At 42.7% G+C, this 17788-nt stretch overlaps 1 protein-coding gene across 16 annotated transcripts in view; it reads left to right on the forward strand.

Moving 5' to 3' along the window:
- Positions 1–17788, forward strand: part of UNC80 (unc-80 homolog, NALCN channel complex subunit) — a 121090-nt gene that overhangs the window by 58947 nt on the left and 44355 nt on the right. For 11 of the 16 annotated variants that reach the window (XR_004358087.1, XM_032693554.1, XM_032693553.1 and 8 more), the window contains 13 exons: positions 212–415; positions 1863–1963; positions 3779–3976; positions 6066–6173; positions 6828–6966; positions 10285–10466; positions 10832–10963; positions 11407–11593; positions 12582–12713; positions 13223–13366; positions 14670–14770; positions 16302–16388; positions 17166–17349. Coding sequence is in view for 15 of the 16 variants with exons in the window: in XM_032693554.1 (XP_032549445.1) it covers positions 212–415; positions 1863–1963; positions 3779–3976; positions 6066–6173; positions 6828–6966; positions 10285–10466; positions 10832–10963; positions 11407–11593; positions 12582–12713; positions 13223–13366; positions 14670–14770; positions 16302–16388; positions 17166–17349 (1899 nt within the window). In the remaining variant the exon portion in view is untranslated. The remainder of the gene's footprint in view (positions 1–211; positions 416–1862; positions 1964–3778; positions 3977–6065; positions 6174–6827; positions 6967–10284; positions 10467–10831; positions 10964–11406; positions 11594–12581; positions 12714–13222; positions 13367–14669; positions 14771–16301; positions 16389–17165; positions 17350–17788) is intronic. The other 5 variants (XM_032693549.1, XM_032693550.1, XM_032693552.1 and 2 more) reach the window with 2 other exon arrangements.

Genomic DNA, 17788 nt, shown 5'->3' on the forward strand with positions numbered 1-17788 from the left:
TGTAAAGCATCTTTACTGCCTGATTGACAGAGCTGCATTGGCGGTGGCTTTGGAGGAAGCCTCTGGCCCCACATTCCCTGGTAGAAGAAAAGATGCTGCAATACAGGCTGGCAGCAAAGGGTTGGGAGGGAGGGGAGGGCCAGGATCTCTTTCTTTTTTAAATGGGGAAAAATTAAGGGGAAAAAAGTCCTCTTTTATTCTTTTAATACAGTTCCCAGCAGGAAGATCAGGATAGGAGGCTCCCGCTTGCTCCAGATTAAAGGAACCCGCAGTTTCCGGGTGAAGAAGGGGGGTTCCCTTTCCAGCATTCGCCGGGCCGGCAGCCTAAAGAGCACCAAGTTATCACGGCAGGACTCAGAGTCTGAGAATGAGGAGCTGCAGCTGTCCCACAGCAGGGACACTGTCACTGATATAGGTAACTTAGACGAGTGGGTGGAAAGGGAGGGGACAATAGGCAGGACCTAAACTCTTGATGTGATTGCAGCAGAGTTAGAAATGGCAAGAGACCCCCACCCCAGCAGGCTAGGAAAAATTTAGAGTCCTCTTCAGAAAACTTCCTGGACTAGGGCCTGGGAGGAACATGTCTCAGATCCTGGGTGCAGCATCAGCTCCATGCACAGTTTGTCAATTCAGCGCTCCATGTTAGAGCATGAACTCTTGGAATGCTGGTGCTTGCCAGCCAAACACTTGCTGTCTTTAGGGAAGCATGTGCCTGTGTATATATGCACAGACACATACTCCTAAATCATATGATATAATGATTACATGAACAACAGATTGGCTAAATATATATATATATATAGGTGTATATATATATATATGGACATGCACTTCATATTTTATATCAGATATGATGCCATAGGCATGTCATATGACATGTAAAATATATCTTCCTATATGTAGAACATAACACCTAAATGCTACATGCTGTATTTCTACATATTGGCATATATATCTATTTTTACAGTTTACAGCTGCTTTCCTCAGTCTTAAAAAGATAAATATCCATACATGTATCTTATGGAAACCAAATGTGCATCCTGCTGTGAGAAATCTCCATCACAGTTGAACTAAAGGGGCTTCCTCTGCTAGGAGTGTTAACCAAAAACTGTGGATACATTTGGAGCTGAAATAACCTCCCAAACTTAATGGTCATTTTTATGTTACCCAGAAGATGCTTCAGTAGGTGAACATGGAGAGTGAGATTGCCTGTTCTCTAGACTTTGGCAAGTCACAGTTCACTTAAAGAGGAGAAAGAAAGGATAAACCAGAATTCATCTCCAGCCAACACTTAACAGCATTAATGTCAGTTTTATAGGAGGTCTATAGGGTATGAAATGGCTAGAGGAAACACAGGAATCAGTGAAGTTCCCAGAGAAATCTCTCCCTTGTCTGAGTTCTTCAGAACTAGTGTGCTATAATCAGGATTTTTTTCCCCTTTCATCCCCATGATATTAGCAGTTCCCATGGGCAATTAGCAGGGACTTTGCCCACTGGCATTTCCAGTTGGATACCTCTTCTGGTTGGATTTTTGTTGGCGTTTTTAACCACAGAGCCCAGTCAATGCAGATCACTAAACCAACCATTTCCAGCATCTGAATGGTGCAAAGAATTTGTTTCTGATGGTTTTTGATTATCCTTTCTCCTTCAATTAAAAAAAAAAGTGGGGAGGGAGCAATGTTTGCTACTGACAGGATGGCCTGTGAGCCAAGTCCAAATGATTCTTGTAAGTGTCAAGCCAGCATGATACAAGGATTGGTCTGTTCCCACAAGGCTGTCCTGGCTTACAAGTGCTGCCGCTACTCTTAAAGCACATAGGGAACACTAAAAACAACCACCTTTTGGGTATTTTTCTTTTGAAGAAGGGAGCCCTTGGAGCGCAAGCGAGCCCAGCATTGAACCCGAGGTGCTGAGCAACACAGGCATGGAGGAGAACTATCATCGGAATATGTCGTGGCTGCATGTAAGTACAAGTCACTGGTAGTGTTCTCAAGGATGGCATTTTCAGTAGGAAAACCTTTGTGCTGGCTGGCTGTAACCAGATCACAGTCTGTGCTTTCTCCATACAGCATCAAGGATCTAAAGTGTAAGTAAGGTGCGACTTTTGGAAATCATCTGTTTGCCATTTCTAAAATGGACTAAACCCAGAAAGTTTTTATCTTGCTCCCTCTGTCTATTTCATATATTTAATTTTTAAGGGGAAATGAACTTTCTCTCTAGGTGTCCAGGAACAGCCATGCTTCCTCAGCTGAAAAATCCATTAGCTCAGTATCTTATCTTCAGCATGGCTAGTAGTGGGTAGTTCAGGGAGAGCAGCAGAATGGACTACAGTGTGAGCTGGGCTCCTGGTTTCTGGAAAGTGGCATTTTAGAGGCTACTTGTCTAACCCAACAGGGCCTTGTGTAGTTCCAACTCTATCCAACAGACAGGGAATACAACAGTGCAGATGTGGTTTGGTCATGCAGGGTCTAAGACATCCGTTTTGGCAGTCTCTGTATCCACAATTTAGACTTGCCAAAAGTCAGTTGTGCAAGTCTACACCGTTCAATCTGCTTGTATCCAAGGACTGCACACATCTACCTCTGTTGCCTCATGACACACTGTGATGGAGTAGTACAGTCAGTGTGTCCTTGTGCACATGCTTTTGATTGACTCACTGTGCACAGATTAATTGTTTTTGGATTGACTAGCTGTGCACAGACTGACTGTGTCCTGCAAAGGTGTGTGACTTCAGAGTTGCCTTTGGGAAAGACAGCTGCCGATACTGAGCTGATATCCCACTCTTTCTCCCAAGTATTTCATACAGTCTGCTCTCAGCTGCCCCATTCCTATGGGGAGTGGGCAAGAACAGGCTTTGATGTCAGAAGCAGTTCTTGACAGTTTTCTTTTTTTGGAAGATGGCGACTGGACAGGAAACCTGAATGCCTGGAGCGTAGTGTCCTCACTCTGTGTCAGCCACTCAGGTTGGCTAGAGGCTATGCAATGCTGATTAGACTTACACTATATGCACATTGATACAAATGTTGAGTTATTCCTGACTGGCCCCAAAATAATATGAGGCCAGAACAGGCAAGCAAACACAGGAATCCAACATACATAGCACAGATTTGTTTTAAATTTAGCTCCTGACTTTTTAGAAACTTAAATATTTTAGGGTTGAGAATGATGTGGCAGCCTTACTTGAGAGAGCCAGCAGACTACAGCTGCACAGACCATAAGTGGATGGAAAAGGTGGGATAGATTCTTTGTGGCAGTTCTGGGTATTTCTGAACAAGGTTGTGGGATCCATAAAGGCCAGTTAAGACCTACAGTGTGAATGGCTTGGGGATGCCTGTGTGTTTTCCTCAGAGTGCTGCTAAGAGGCTGGGTTTGCGTATAACATGAAGAGCAGTGTACAGAGAGCTGCTGTTCCTCTATGACAATTAACTAGTTGACAGTTTCTAATCCAAGCTCTCATCTCAGAGTGGTGATACAACAGCTTTTCTGCAAACTGAGAGAGTACTGTTTTCCTCAGCATTTATCTTGCCCCCAGCCAAACATACACATCTGCAGCCGCTCTGTTAACTTTGTTAACACTAATGTTTCTTCAGCCACGCCTAGCTAGTTTGCCAACCCCATGTAAGCATGGAGCTCTGCATAAACACACATAACTTTTTAAACAACTGTGTTGAGCTTCATGCTTCCCCAGCTAGGCTGTGGAAAAAGTTAGCTTGACTATCCCCATGCCTGCCTGTGTAACTCCGTTTTCTGTAGATAATTATGCTCTTTTAATTTCCAGGTTATGATCCTTTTATGCAACCAGCAAAGTTTCATATGTACCCATATTGACTACTGTCACCCACACTGCTACCTCCATCACAGCCGCTCCTGTGCTCGCCTCGTCCGGGCCATCAAACTCCTGTATGGAGACACAGTGGACTCTCTGCGAGAAAACACCACGCTGAACAATGTGGCAAGAGGCAAAAAACAAAAGGAAGTGAGTAAATGGAAAAAGCAGAATGTTTTGGGGTTTGTCTGGGCAGGTCGTAATTACCTTCAAAGGCTGCCTGATGTATTCATACAGTTCTTTCATGAAAAAATTAACACAGCCCTTCCTAAACATGGCTTTGCTGTGAAAAACCCCCAGCTATTAAGTCATTTAACATTATGGAAGGAATGTAATCTGTATTGATTGGAGAGAATCTTAGTTGTTGATGAGGTAGTTTAAAAGCTTTAAAACCTGACTTTAATTTTAATGGTCTTTTATGGCCTCTACTTATCACCCTGTGGAGTCCAGTCTCTTTTTTTTTCATGGTTTTTGTCATCTGTTAGTAAGAATCACTCTTGAAATTCTTGTTAACATCTCATGTAATCTTTTTCTTTTAGATCTGAGCTCTCAGGGCTGTTCCAAGAATTGTATACATTGGTCTTTAATGTTACAGTCTCTTTAGTGACGGACTTTTAATGACCAGTTCAGCAGGAACCATTATGCCTTTTTAGTCATATAAGTTGCGCCTCTAACTGCAGGGGAAATACATTTCTGCTTTCAGGAAAGTGCCCACCCAAGCACCGACTTAATCATATGAACAGCTGGACCACAGTAGGCAAACTACAGTCATTCTGAATACTTGCAATGGCAGAGTCATTAGACTACTTTGCAGTAACACTGAAAACAAAAAAGTTCATGAAACTCTCATGAAGGTTTTAGTTGGATGAGGAGGCTATCATCCCTGGACGCAACAAATGATGGAGGAGGAGACAAATTCATAATGTTTTCTCATTACCCAGCAGATTGTTTATTTCCTGTCAAAGTAGAAAATTGAAGGGTGTTTGTATGGAAGAAAGCACAGGGCAGGTGAAACAGCAGCTAATGTTTCTACTTTCCTGAAAACTGAAACCCTCATATATTTCCTCTGGCGTAGAAAAGTAGTGTATCACTTACTTATTTAAAAAGAGAGGCAGTCATTTCCTCTACAGAAGGCAGGCTGGGGATAAGCATCTGGCAGTGTTCATGAAAGATAGCAGAAGAACACTGCATGCTGTTTCATCTCCCACTTTGAATTGCAAGATAGTGATACACATTTCACTATCCATCAAATCATCAAAGCCTTTAAGCAAAGAAAAAAAAGAGTTTGGGAGACAGTAAGGTTTCCTACCAGCACAGGCACCGTTTGTACAGACCTCACTGCAGGAGAGCAATTCATAATTTTTAATTTTTTGATAATCCTCGCTACAAGGAAGACATGGAGGTGCTGGAGCATGTCCAGAGAAGAGCAATGGAGCTGGAGAAGGCTTGGGAGCACAAGTCTGATGAGGAGAGGCTGAGGGAGCTGGGGGGCTCAGCCTGGAGAAGAGGAGGCTCAGGGGAGACCTCATCACTCCCTACAACTCCCTGAAAGGAGGTTGTAGTGAGGTGGAGGTCGGCCTCTTCTCCCAGGTGACAAGTGACAGGATGAGAAGAAATGGCCTCAAGTTGCACCAGGGGATGTTTAAGTTGGATATTAGAAAACATTTCTTCTCCGAAAGGGTTGTCAAGCATTGGAATAGGCTGCCCAGGGAAGTAGTAAAGTTGCCACTCCTGAAAGTATTTAACAGACGTAGATTTGGCACTGAGGGACATGGTTTAGTGGGGGATTGGCAGTTCTGAGTTAACAGTTGGACTCGATGGTTTAGAGGTCTTTTCCAGCCTCAGTGATTCTATGAGAGGAATCATTGTTGTGCTCACTAAACACTTCCATTGGTAATTTCTTGCAGGGGAAATTTAGACTTTTTGCCTCTAACCTGCTTAACTAAAATACTTGTGTGTGCTGCCTGTGAAGATTACACAGACAACATTCACATTCTTTGTTTGACTTACTGGCTTCTGCCTTAACATTTTATTGGGAAAACATTGTTAAAAAGAGAAGAAATTTGGATATGTCGTCTCACTGATACTAGGTCTGTTGCCAGCAAAGAAGAGTGCTTTGTGCTACAACTCTGGCACCAGATGGCTTTTGGTGTATGGAAATTCCTCTTGTACCTGATCTCCTTTTCCACATTTTGGGAAATCTAAATGCGAACTCAGTTTTCTTTTCGTTTCCTTCCAGTGCTCAGACAAGTCGTGCTTGAGAACTCCTTCTCTAAAAAAGAGGGTGATTGATATCAACTTGGAAGGGAAGAAGGACTCTGGAATGCTAAAATACATCAGGCAGCAGGTACTGACTAGGCCATATGATAGTTATGTAAGGTGATACTTAGGTGTCAGGTTAGACTGCAACAATAGGGAAAATATATATGGATCTCCAAGCCCATGAGAAGACCTGTTCCTGAATATCAGTCAGTTCAGCCCTACATGTTTTCCCCATCTGAGAAATGGTAAATTTAAACCTCTTAAGGTAACACGGTCAAAGAATCCTTTAAACATTTAGCTTCGTTAAATCACAGTCTGCATCTCTGTTTTTCCATAGGGACACATGCATCAAAGCTGGGGATACAAAAAATAAAGGAGGAAATATTTTTAAAAATGTAGAAAATCCGCAATTTTGTTTAAATACAACCTGTCCATTTACAGCACTACCTTGTACACTACCATGTACACTACCTTGGGAAAGTTTGGCTTTCCTTTTCTTCTCTTTGAGTTTTGGTGATGTGAGGGACAAGCAAAAGGCTCTAGGAACTGGGTTGCAAACACTGCTCTTTCAATGTAGCCAGAAGCAATGTTCTTTTCTGGAGCATTATCTGAAATGGCTGAACCTAGAGGTAATTGGTGGGTAATCTGCAGAGCAAGACCGGGTAAAATTACTGCATGTATTGTTCCCTGTGGATAGTTTGCGCAGTTCAGCCCTAAGGCTTGGCTCGGTTTGTTGCAGGTAATGAGCCTCTCCCCTGCACCTTTGTCACTGCTAATCAAGGCAGCTCCTATCCTCACAGAAGAGATGTATGGGGACATTCAGCCAGCAGCATGGGAGCTCCTGCTCAGTGTGGATGAGCACATGGCTGGAGCAGCAGGTAAGAGAACAAAACCGTTTAGGATGGTTGCCCTGGCTGCACAGCTTGCAGCAGACCACAGGACCTTGCAAGGCAGCTTTGCAGTGGAGGAATCTGAATGCCACCAGGGTTTCTTGAGGGCTGTTTGGTTTTCATAGGCCTTCATGTGGTTTTGTGCTCTGGACAAAAGAGTTGGCCAGAAGGACCAGGAGGGCAATCTCTCTCAGCACCTGGTTGTGGTGGATCTTTGGAAAGCATCAAAATCAGCATCTATGTTCAGCTGGGTTTCTAGGCAGAGGAAACAGTCTGTCCAGAGTTTACTAAAGTATTCTGTATGTTCCCTGATGGAAATTATTAGTAGAGACAGGTAACTTTGGTCACTTGGGCCCAGATGGGCTGGATTTTGCTAAGTTCTATGTGATAGCATTGGCTAAGTCAATGCTTGGTGGAATGCTTTATTTTGGTTGAATGTTACCCTTTAAACTTTTGTCAAGTACTCTTATTTCCTAGAGTTTACCACCAGAAGTACCCTCTGAGAAAATGTGTGCAGCTTTTCTCCTATGTGCTCTCTCTTAAGGAGTTAAAAGAACTGAGGGCTCATCTAAAAAAATCGGCAGGCAGATTTTTGAAGCCTTGTATATTTTTAAAGTAAAACTCCTTTGGTGAGCTCGTAGCTCTAGACTTGGGGTCTTGCGCCAGGGATAAAATTTATGACTATAAAGTGTAAGATTATGTTGTTGCAAAGTAGTAATGAGAATTTTTCTCTCGTGAGCTTGGATCTTTCCCTTGGAAATGAACTAGTTTCAGAGTATATCCCTTGGCCAGAAGATAACTGACCTAACGATCAGCTGTGGAACAATAAACACAGTCAGATTGTGTCAGAAGAGGTATTTCATTAGAGATTCAAAGTATTAAGGCTGTTGTAAAGCAAAATGTACAGTTACCTAGAACACAGTACTTCCGTGCATGATTCTGGTCACTGAAGAAAGACATTTACATGGGGCAGGTGCAATGAAAGGCTGCTAGGACAGCAGGAGGAATGAAGGGTCTGTATGGTGAGGATACTTATTTAATTGATACTGTTTCTCTCCATAACTACAGCAGACCAGACAGGGAGAAAGAAGTATTTAAGCCATGGTAGCATAAAGATGAGAATTAACTTTTTATGACCTCTTCCACCTTGAAAACAGAAAATTTCTCACCACCAGAAAGAGAGCAAATGTCCTTCGGTTTAGGAGTTTGTGAAGGGGATGAGATGATGTGATTCAGGAGGTCTTTTCTAGTCTTATTGTCCTGTCCAAACACTCATAATCAGTGTATGCTAATGGCAGACGTTCAGAAATAATGAGTTGCAGTCTTAGAAACTGTGAACATCCCTCACACACAATGCACAGTTTACTTAAAGCATAAATTAAAGTAATCGATTTTCTTTGTATGCTGATTTCCCACAACTTTCAAATTCTGCCTTTCTCCTCCCCCAGTATGCAAGGAAATGGCTTAAAGATTGCCTCCTTCCACAGATTTGTGCACCTGAGGGGACCATCCCAAGTGTTCTTACACTGAAGATTAAATTACAGGCATTTTTATCAAAAGCTGCTAACAATGCAAGAGTTTTGAAGTGCTCCTCAGACATCACTCCCCTTTTCATCACATTTCAATCCAGTTTACAATCCCTCATTTTCCACAGATGACAATGAATTCTACCCTGAAGTCCATTTTTTGACTGCACATCTCATGTTCTCCAGGCTTCTCTCATTTTCCATCTGTTCCACCAGTGCACTTTTTCAGCCCACAGTTCTCCCCTGTGCTTTCCCCTTTGCCTTTCCCAGGTCAAATGTGCAGACAGGAAGAAAAAGGAGCAAAATGAAGAGGTCCTTTTCAACATTAATGATTCTATGATTCAAATAAAAAAATTGCATGGCTTACAGGGAATGGGATGAAACTTTGCTGCTCTTCCAAAACAGTCTCTGACATACATCTTACTCTTTCTCCTGTTCCTGAATGGAGGATTAAAATCAATTTGAGGGTCTGTAGTAGCTTTTTCAGTAGTGAGTTAGTTCAGCCCAAGTATAAATTACATTCATCAAGGTCAAACCCTGAAAGCCCCCAGATGTTAGTATCTAGCAGCTAGATAAAAAGAACTCCTGTGTTAATGTACCACAGCACCATCTGCTGACCCCTCCCAAGGCTCTGTTTCTTGGTTGCTTCAGCATCAACTCACACTTTTACATCAGTCCTACTAAGACTTGACATAGTTACATTGAAAAGACCAGAGAGCAGAAAGTTCTCTGAGCTGGTGAAACTGGAAGGCCACCACCAATTTACAGCAGCACTGGGAGCCTTTGTGATGCAAGGCAGGACCTGGGCAGTCAGAGAGCAGCCTTGTTTTCCTGCAGTGTTTGGATTGCCTCCTGTCAGCACAGCTCTCACCTGTAGCACCTTCTGAATAAGTGTTGAGGCAAACGCGATGGCAAACGTCCTCTTTCTACTGAGGAGGAACAGCCACCAAATCTCAAGAAATTGTCTTCAGTGCTCTGTGGTGAGCTACTGGTCAAAGAAGCCATGGATTCTCTGACACACACTGAACTCCCACTGCAACACTGTTCCCCTGTTTTTGTCTCCTGCAGTGCCCCTCAGTGCCATCTGCATTAATTGGCCTCTATCAGTCTGGAATTTGGAATTTAATGTCTCTTTATATTCAAATATGATCCATTGAAACAACTCTGGGCCAGCTCAACTTCTGTTGTGCTGTTTTCTGTTGTGAGCTGGTCCTTGGTCTTACAATTCATGGTAACTGTTTTCTCTTGGGGGCAGATTGTGATCATTACACAGAGCCCATTTAACCAAGAACCTTTATTTTGGTTTTATCCATGAACAGCCAGATGACCTCTGCTGGGGCACTGGCTCCTGCTCCAAGGGGAAGGCAGAACTTCTGTTAAACCAGCCTTTATCAATCAATACAGAAATCACTTGGAATCTCTGAAAGCCGAACTCAATTAGTAAGTAACTCCTGTTACTTCAAGAGGTGCTTCTTATTTTAAACCAGTCATGACTGATTTTTTTAGTGAGAAGATCAAAGGGATATTTTCTTTTAAAAACAGGTTTTCCAGAAGAATTTACAAGCTTCAGGTGTCATGCTTTGTGGCTCCAAAAGGTAGACTCACACGTGCTTGGTTTCATGAAGCAGCACAGTTTTCTCTAGGCCTGCTAGACTGGTGATGTCCTTTCTGGAGCCAAGACTGGGTTTCTCTTGGTGAGGGTTTGCAGAGCTGCGATTTCTCCTTGCCATATAAACATGTTATTAAGAAAACCAGATGATCAGATATTCTGTCCCTGCAGCTGCCATGTTCCTGCTGTGTGCTGTGAAAGTGCCAGAGGCCGTTTCTGACATGCTGATGTCCGAATTTCATCACCCAGAAACAGTGCAAAGACTTAATGCCATTCTCAAATTTCACACGCTCTGGAGGTTTAGATATCAAGTGTGGCCAAGGATGGAAGAGGGAGCACAGCAGATCTTTAAGGTAGATAAGACACATGAAGCACAATGGTGACATTTACAGCTTGCCTTGTGGGATAGATATGTAATGACAAACTGCTATGAAATTGCCTGAAGCTGTTTAGAGAAAAAAAATGTTAGTCACACTAGTGGGGGAGGTGATGTGTAGAACTCCTGTATAAAATGAGAAAAGTATAATGTGGACTCAACTGAGGAGAAATATCGGAGGAAGAAATGTATGTCATACGTGGTGTTATGGTCCAGTGAGATATGGAGGTGGGAAAAATTTGCAGAGTTAATTAATGTCTTGGGTACTTGTGCTCATGTTTAATTAACAGTACTGACAGTAATAGTCTGCTTTAACAAAATGTCTTTCTTGTTTTTATTTAGATCCCTCCTCCAAGTATAAACTTCACTCTGCCTTCTCCTGTGCTGGGTATGCCATCTGTGCCAATGTTTGATCCTCCCTGGGTCCCTCAGTGCAGTGGGAGTGTGCAAGATCCTATAAATGAAGATCAGTCGGTAAGCAGACATCATGAAAGTAAGCACTGTTTTTTCTCTGTAGCAATGTTGGGGAAGTGAAGCCTGAAGATGTGGACTAAACTCTGAGAATGTCTTTCCCATATGAAAAAAAAATCTTGTATAGTCTGTGTAGGATACACAGAATTTTCTACGTGGTCATAAGTCTTTTCTGCTGAGGTACTGTACTGTACCTCTTATCCCTGTGAGAGACAGTAACTCATATCTTAGGAGCACACAGCTGTTGGTTCAACAGAACTCTCTGACAGACCATTGTAGACATATCTTCAAGAAGAGTCTCCTGCTGAATCTGCTCAGTTGGCACTGGTCAGATTTGTATTTAGAAACTGAATTGCTAAACGTCAGAGGTCTCTGTCAGAAAATCAGGGTGTGTGCATCTTAACTAACAGCTTCAGGCTGTGTTTCTTCTCTTTTCTTCCCAACAGAAGTCATTTTCAGCCCGAGCTGTGTCACGTTCCCATCAGCGAGCGGAGCATATCCTGAAGAACCTGCAGCAGGAGGAAGAGAAGAAACGCCTGGGCCGGGAAGCCAGTCTCATCACTGCCATCCCCATCACTCAGGAGGCCTGCTACGAGCCGTCCTGCACACCCAACTCGGAGCAGGAAGAAGAAGGTGTGCTCTGGGGCCAGGAACTGGCTTCCAGGAACCTGAGAGCACTTCTCACCAACACAGCACTGCTTAGGGGGTGGTGTCCAGAAACACTGATTGTTAATATTGGAAAGATCACAACTGCATCCACATGTTGGAAGAGTCCAAATCATTGAGAAAAAGTGTATTTAAAAATCAGTGCAATAAAAACAGAGAACCTCGGGCGTATTGAGTGCTCACTGTGTGATGAAGCCACTTACCCCATCTCCTCTCGCCTTTGGTGGAACTTGCCACAATTTAGCATCTCAAAGCTCCCAGTATCTTGTGGGATTTAACACAATGAGAATATGCAACACTAGAAATGAAATATGTCCTTCCTAACTTTAACTCTTAAATAATTAAAGGATGAGAGGAATCGCCCTTTGGCAGTACCTTAGGATATGCTGAATTGCCCCTGGAGATTTCTGTTTTTATGGTGACTAGCAGGGAAGCCCAGGGGACAGGAGCAGCCTCAGTACCAAACTTTCAGATAGCCAAAGTTACGTGGCATGAGTCATGAAAAGCTTAGTCTTTGGGTGAGAATTTTCATTGGCCCAGTCTAACAGAGCGCACAGACTTCATTAAAGGCATTCCAATGTATGTGCCATTAAGTGAGTTCAGGGATGTTCAGATCTAAGCATACATAAGAAATCTGTAAGTAGAAATCCCTGTTCTTAGAAAAAATAAGGAATTATGACGGTTAACAGAGAGTGGATGAAAAGAAGTATAAAGCTGATTCAGTTACAGTGTGATGCACCAAAACACTGAACACTCTTACAGAACAATGTTCTGCTGGTTTCCAAAGCATGAACAAATTATCTGACTGATCTTTATAGATTTTAAGTTGTGCCTCTTGAGTGTTACCTGACTTGAATTCTCAATGATATGATTTGGTTGTAAGTGCTGTTCTTCAGAAAGTTTCCTAAAGTCTGTCAGTTGGATCTGGATTGACGTTTCCTATTCTCTTTGTCAGTAGAAGAAGTTGCCAACCTGGCCTCCCGCCGTCTCTCTGTGAGTCCTTCCTGCACCTCCAGTACATCCCATAGGAACTATTCCTTCCGCCGTGGCTCTGTCTGGTCAGTGCGGTCTGCAGTCAGTGCAGAAGGTGGGTTGACTTCACTTTGGAGTATTCTCTTCTAGGATTTCATTTCACTGGAAGCCTTTCCTGTTGACCCATAAAGCTGTGGCATTTGCTGTTGTCAAATTTATTCCCAAGTTTGAGCCACTTTATAATAAATTACTGCCCTGCATTACTTTATTCACCCCTGCTGTCACAATGTCTTCCCTTGCCTCTCATGTTCCATTTGGAGAGTAGTGCCACAGAGAACCCTTTAGCTGAAAAATGGTAATGAAAAGGGATTTCATTAGAACTGGTTGCCTACAAAAAAAAAGAACTGTAAATTGAAAAATTGTATATTTACAATGAAAATTCTTGGTCAAGAAGTGGGCTGGAGGTTCAGTTTCTTCTTGGAGATAGCAGTAAACCTGTCGTGCTTGCACAGTGATCAGACAGCCTATAATTTTGAACTGTTTGTACAGCCCCTAACATAAATGCTTATATAACCTGCCTGGATAATACCACTAACTCCCCTTCTACTCTTCTTACTGCTGCAGATGAAGAACACACTACTGAACACACTCCAAACCATCATGTGCCCCAACCACCTCAGGCTGTGTTTCCAGCATGCATCTGTGCAGCAGTGCTCCCCATTGTTCACTTGATGGAAGATGGAGAAGTCCGGGAGGATGGAGTAGCTGGTACTGATCTAGATTAACCTTCAAGGGATTCTTGCTCAAGTGTGGCAGAACTCCTTTCAAAACTCTTTGAAAATAGATTTCCAATAGAAGTGTGATTTTGTAAGGTTTTTCCTTTTTTTCCTCCATGATTTGCATTTGGCTTTGAGGGTTTTTTGCTCTTTTGGGGCCCCCAGTTCAAGAAAAATACTGAGAAGCTGAAAATGGTTTAGTGAGGGGGATACCAGGATGGTAAGAGGTCTAATATAGGTGTTCTGTGAGGAGTCACTGTAGAAGCTGGGCTTGTTTGGTGTGATGCAAAGGAAACAAAAAGAGGAATACTGACTTAGAGGTTACAACTTGGGAAGTTGAGGTAAGAAATTGAGAAGGAACTCCATAACCAGGAGCACAGTACAGCTTCTGTTGATTCTCCATACTGAGGGGTTATCGAGCCTGGCTAGTCAAAGCCGTGATGACAGTCCTACTTCAAGCAGGGCTTGGACTACAGACCTCCAGAGGTCTATTTCCACCAGCCTTTCTTTGTTCTATGACAGATGGAAAGCCACCTATATACAGCTTGAATATATTGGTTATGATATGTGATGTATTTGTAAATTAATAGTGCATTTTTCTGTATTTGTTTCTCTCAAATGTTTACAGATGGACTGTTGCCCTTCCTTCCTTTCTCATCACTCATCATGCCTTTAACTTTCTGTTAAATTTTCTATTCAGTTTTGGGTGGATGTAGTCAGCCACCTAAATAATATATGTGCCATTTTGTGATTGGGAGCCATCTACTGAAAAAAAATAACAAATAATTCTCTGTTGTTGTTAAGCTTCACAGGATTGCCATTAATTGCACTTCTGGGAATTGATCATCAACACAATTCCCTGATGACTATCTAATACTGCTCATCAGTGCCAGATAAAATCACTTAATAAATCACCATGAAAGTTAAGTTATATGCATGAACACAAGAGTACATGAATTTGTCTTTCAGTTGCTGTTTTTTGTCCATCTGGAGTTATGAAACCAAATAGTTATTTCTTTATTATTCCTTGACTACAGGGGTGAAGTGCGTCCTGTCCTATCAGTAGTTAGGGAAGATTCAAATATTAGACCTGATTTTAGACCTGATTAAATTATTATTATTGAGATGACTGCACTGGTGACCAGGAGTCCTCGTGCATCAAAGAGGCTCCTGTGTGTTTCAGTACAAAACATGGCAACTGTGGTAGAAGATTAGGAACATTTGCATCTCAGTGTACCAGTTCAAGGCTTTTCCGAGGGAGATGGTTCTGACCTTGTTTCCTTTCTCTCTCACAGTAAGTGCTGTTGCTCAGCAGGTCCTGTGGAACTGCTTAATTGAAGACCCCTCTACAGTTCTGCGCCATTTCCTTGAGAAGCTCACAATCAGCAATCGACAGGTATGTTCTTCCTCTCCCCAGGGGTGCATGAATTGCTTAGAGCAGGGGAGCACAGCTGCAAGCAGAATCAATCTGTTGGTGTCACTAGAGGAAGAACATTTGCTATAATAAAGTAGCATGTCATCATTTGGCCTCATTCATTGTCCACTGATGTAAATGGGACACAGCTGATTTATCACCACTAAGAATCTGACTTGCTTTAAGCCAAGCTCTGAACAGCTGCTTAGTGAAGCACAACCCTTTCGTCTAACTAAATATTGATTCCACCCACACCACTCTTTTCAGCTTTCCCTAAAAGATGGGGGTGTCCTTGTCTCTCTCCCTGGCTTATTAGACCACTTCCCAGTGCATGGCTAAGCTTTATGAATAAAAGGCATACTGGTTCTGACTGGATGGAAGGCAACAAGGCTCTCCATACCACCTTCTCAACTGCACACTTGGTGTATGATGTCAATAATATCACTGCCCTCATCTTCAAGCCACCAGCTAAGAACTGACTACAGAATGAATATTAAACCTGAGAAAGGTCAGACCCTTTGGTTCTTTGAGCAAGCAGTGGCCTCACCATTCCTGAGAGTTCTCAGCCATAGTCCACAAACCTTTTATTCAAGTTCAGAGGGTCACTTTTGTTTCATAGAATGGTTTGGGTTGGAAGGGACCTTAAAGATCAACTTTTTCCAAACCCCCTGCCATGGGCAGGGACACCTACTACACTAGGTTGCTGCAAGCCCCATCCAACCTGGCTTTATACACTTCCAGGGATGGGGTATCTCTGGGCAGAGAGGTTGGTTGTTAAGTACCTTTGAGAAGAAAGCTGTGCACTGTTTAGCCTCAGAGGCCTCTGAGTTATCACAGTCTGCTGTTTTGCTATCTCTTTAAAGGCCTGCCACAACCACCAGTACAGAAGACAGAGAACAGGTGTATTTCCTTGGAAGCTATCACCAGATGTGTCATTGGCATGGGTCTTTCTGTGCATAACCGTGCCCATAGCTCAAATCTGCTGTGGATGAGGACAAGGGCCATAGAAGATATTTATGATACCATCTACCTGTCCCTAGCTGACAATGAGATTCTGTGCCCTCCACAACCCCTCACCACCATAGGAAATGGATTAGTCTACATTTAAGACTGGCAGCCTCTAAAAGAAGGGCAGTTTGATTCTGCCCACACCTCCTACCCAGCAGTCACAGCTATTGAGGTGAACTGGATTCCACAGATCATCATCAGAGGGATTATCACAGGGAGAGGAGTGCAGAATCAGGATGCTACAGTCAATACAAATTGCAACAGGAGGTACTGGCTTCTCTGAGATAAAAACATAAAGACACTGGCCTAGGTACTGTGCCCTGGGCCTTATTTTGCAATATGTGGGAGCAGTCACAAGCATATAATTCTAATTCATGCCCTGAGAGACAGAGCTGAACAAGGGAGTATGGAAAAATGGGAAGAAACAAACCCAGAAAGGACAAAAGGGAGAAATCTATTCTCCTTTTTTTTGATGAAAAGAAAAAAAAATTTGCTTTTCTTCCAGGATGAGCTGATGTATATGTTAAGGAAGCTTTTGTTGAACATTGGAGACTTTCCTGCTCAGACATCTCATATCCTCTTTAACTACTTGGTGAGTAGCTTGTGGGTCCCCTGTGCAGCCCAGAATCTCTCCTCTGCCTGCATGTGTGCTAAAAAGTTAATGTCACAATCTGCAAGGAAATAAATGTACTTAAGTTTTCCTCTATAGCTCATATCTGCTTCTGGCTGTGGGTGCAAGTCACCAGGCTTACACCAGCCTTTCAGTCCTTATGGGGAGAGGAAAAAGAATCTGTAATGTGTGATTAAACCCCTAATGTGTGATTAAACCTCTAAGCAATTTGTCCTGGATTTTTATGAACAACAGACAATGAGTTGTAGACCAACAGAAGGATCCTAAAAAGCTTTAGTTATTTTACTTAATTTTCATTCAGAAAGTGTTTTGCTCTTAGAGAGTACTGTTGAGCAAACCTAGCAGCTTCTTTCAAGACTGGGGTCAATGCATTTGCTGCAGTTAAGAGATGAAGCAGACAAGATGTATGCTACTCCAGGGAGCGCTCTGTTGTTTCTGAGGTATCTACATGGCAGCACACCAGAGCAGAAGGCATAGGAGGTCTCTTACTGCAGGGGTTCTTCCTTTTCTTTATCTACAATGTCTTTTAAGGCTGTGCTGCAAGAGTACTTTTTGCCCCCAGTCTGCACCCTCCCTAGAAAAAGGAAGAACAGTACAGGCAGATTGTTCTTTAGCACAGACTTTCAGGATATGTTCAATAAGTTTAACCCTCTGAGTGAAGAAAGAGAGAACAATATTCTGTGTTTATACAATGCTCTGCGTGTACAACCTGTTATTCCTCTTACTTACTGCATGCAGGTAGGACTGATCATGTATTTTGTACGGACTCCATGTGAGTGGGGCATGGATGCCATTTCTGCCACACTTACCTTCCTTTGGGAAGTGGTGGGTTATGTTGAAGGACTCTTCTTCAAGGACCTCAAACAGACTATGAAGAAGGAACAATGTGAAGTGAAGCTGCTAGTGACTGCCTCGATGCCAGGTATAGGAAATGAGTCTTTGAATCTCCTTCACTTCCAAGTTCATGGCCCACTCTACCAAAAAGGAGATCCATCAGAACTGGATCAGTAAAAGGCCTGTTACAAATGGCTGCATATTGGAAGTCAGTTTTCCTTGAGTTGAGTGTTTAGTCAGTAAATTCTACTGCTAATTCCTAGTGATTCAGAAAGCCACTTTAAAAACTCTAAAAGAAACAAATGGAAAGTGAATTAGAACAGTCTTTTCAACCCAGAGATTCTTGCCAGTTGGGCTGTGAAAGGCTGTCAGGACGATCACTGTAAGACTGTACCATTCGGACTCTGGCCATCACAAGTCAGGCAAGAGATACCTTGCTGAAAAACAGATTTGACCTTTTAGGTTTGTTCCTCCCTCAGAGTGACAGTGGCTGCTAAAGCCATCTCATCCTTTAAGAACAGATCAAT

Source organism: Chiroxiphia lanceolata, chromosome 7 (assembly GCF_009829145.1).
Source record: "Chiroxiphia lanceolata isolate bChiLan1 chromosome 7, bChiLan1.pri, whole genome shotgun sequence".
In the NCBI taxonomy this organism is placed as follows: domain Eukaryota; kingdom Metazoa; phylum Chordata; class Aves; order Passeriformes; family Pipridae; genus Chiroxiphia; species Chiroxiphia lanceolata.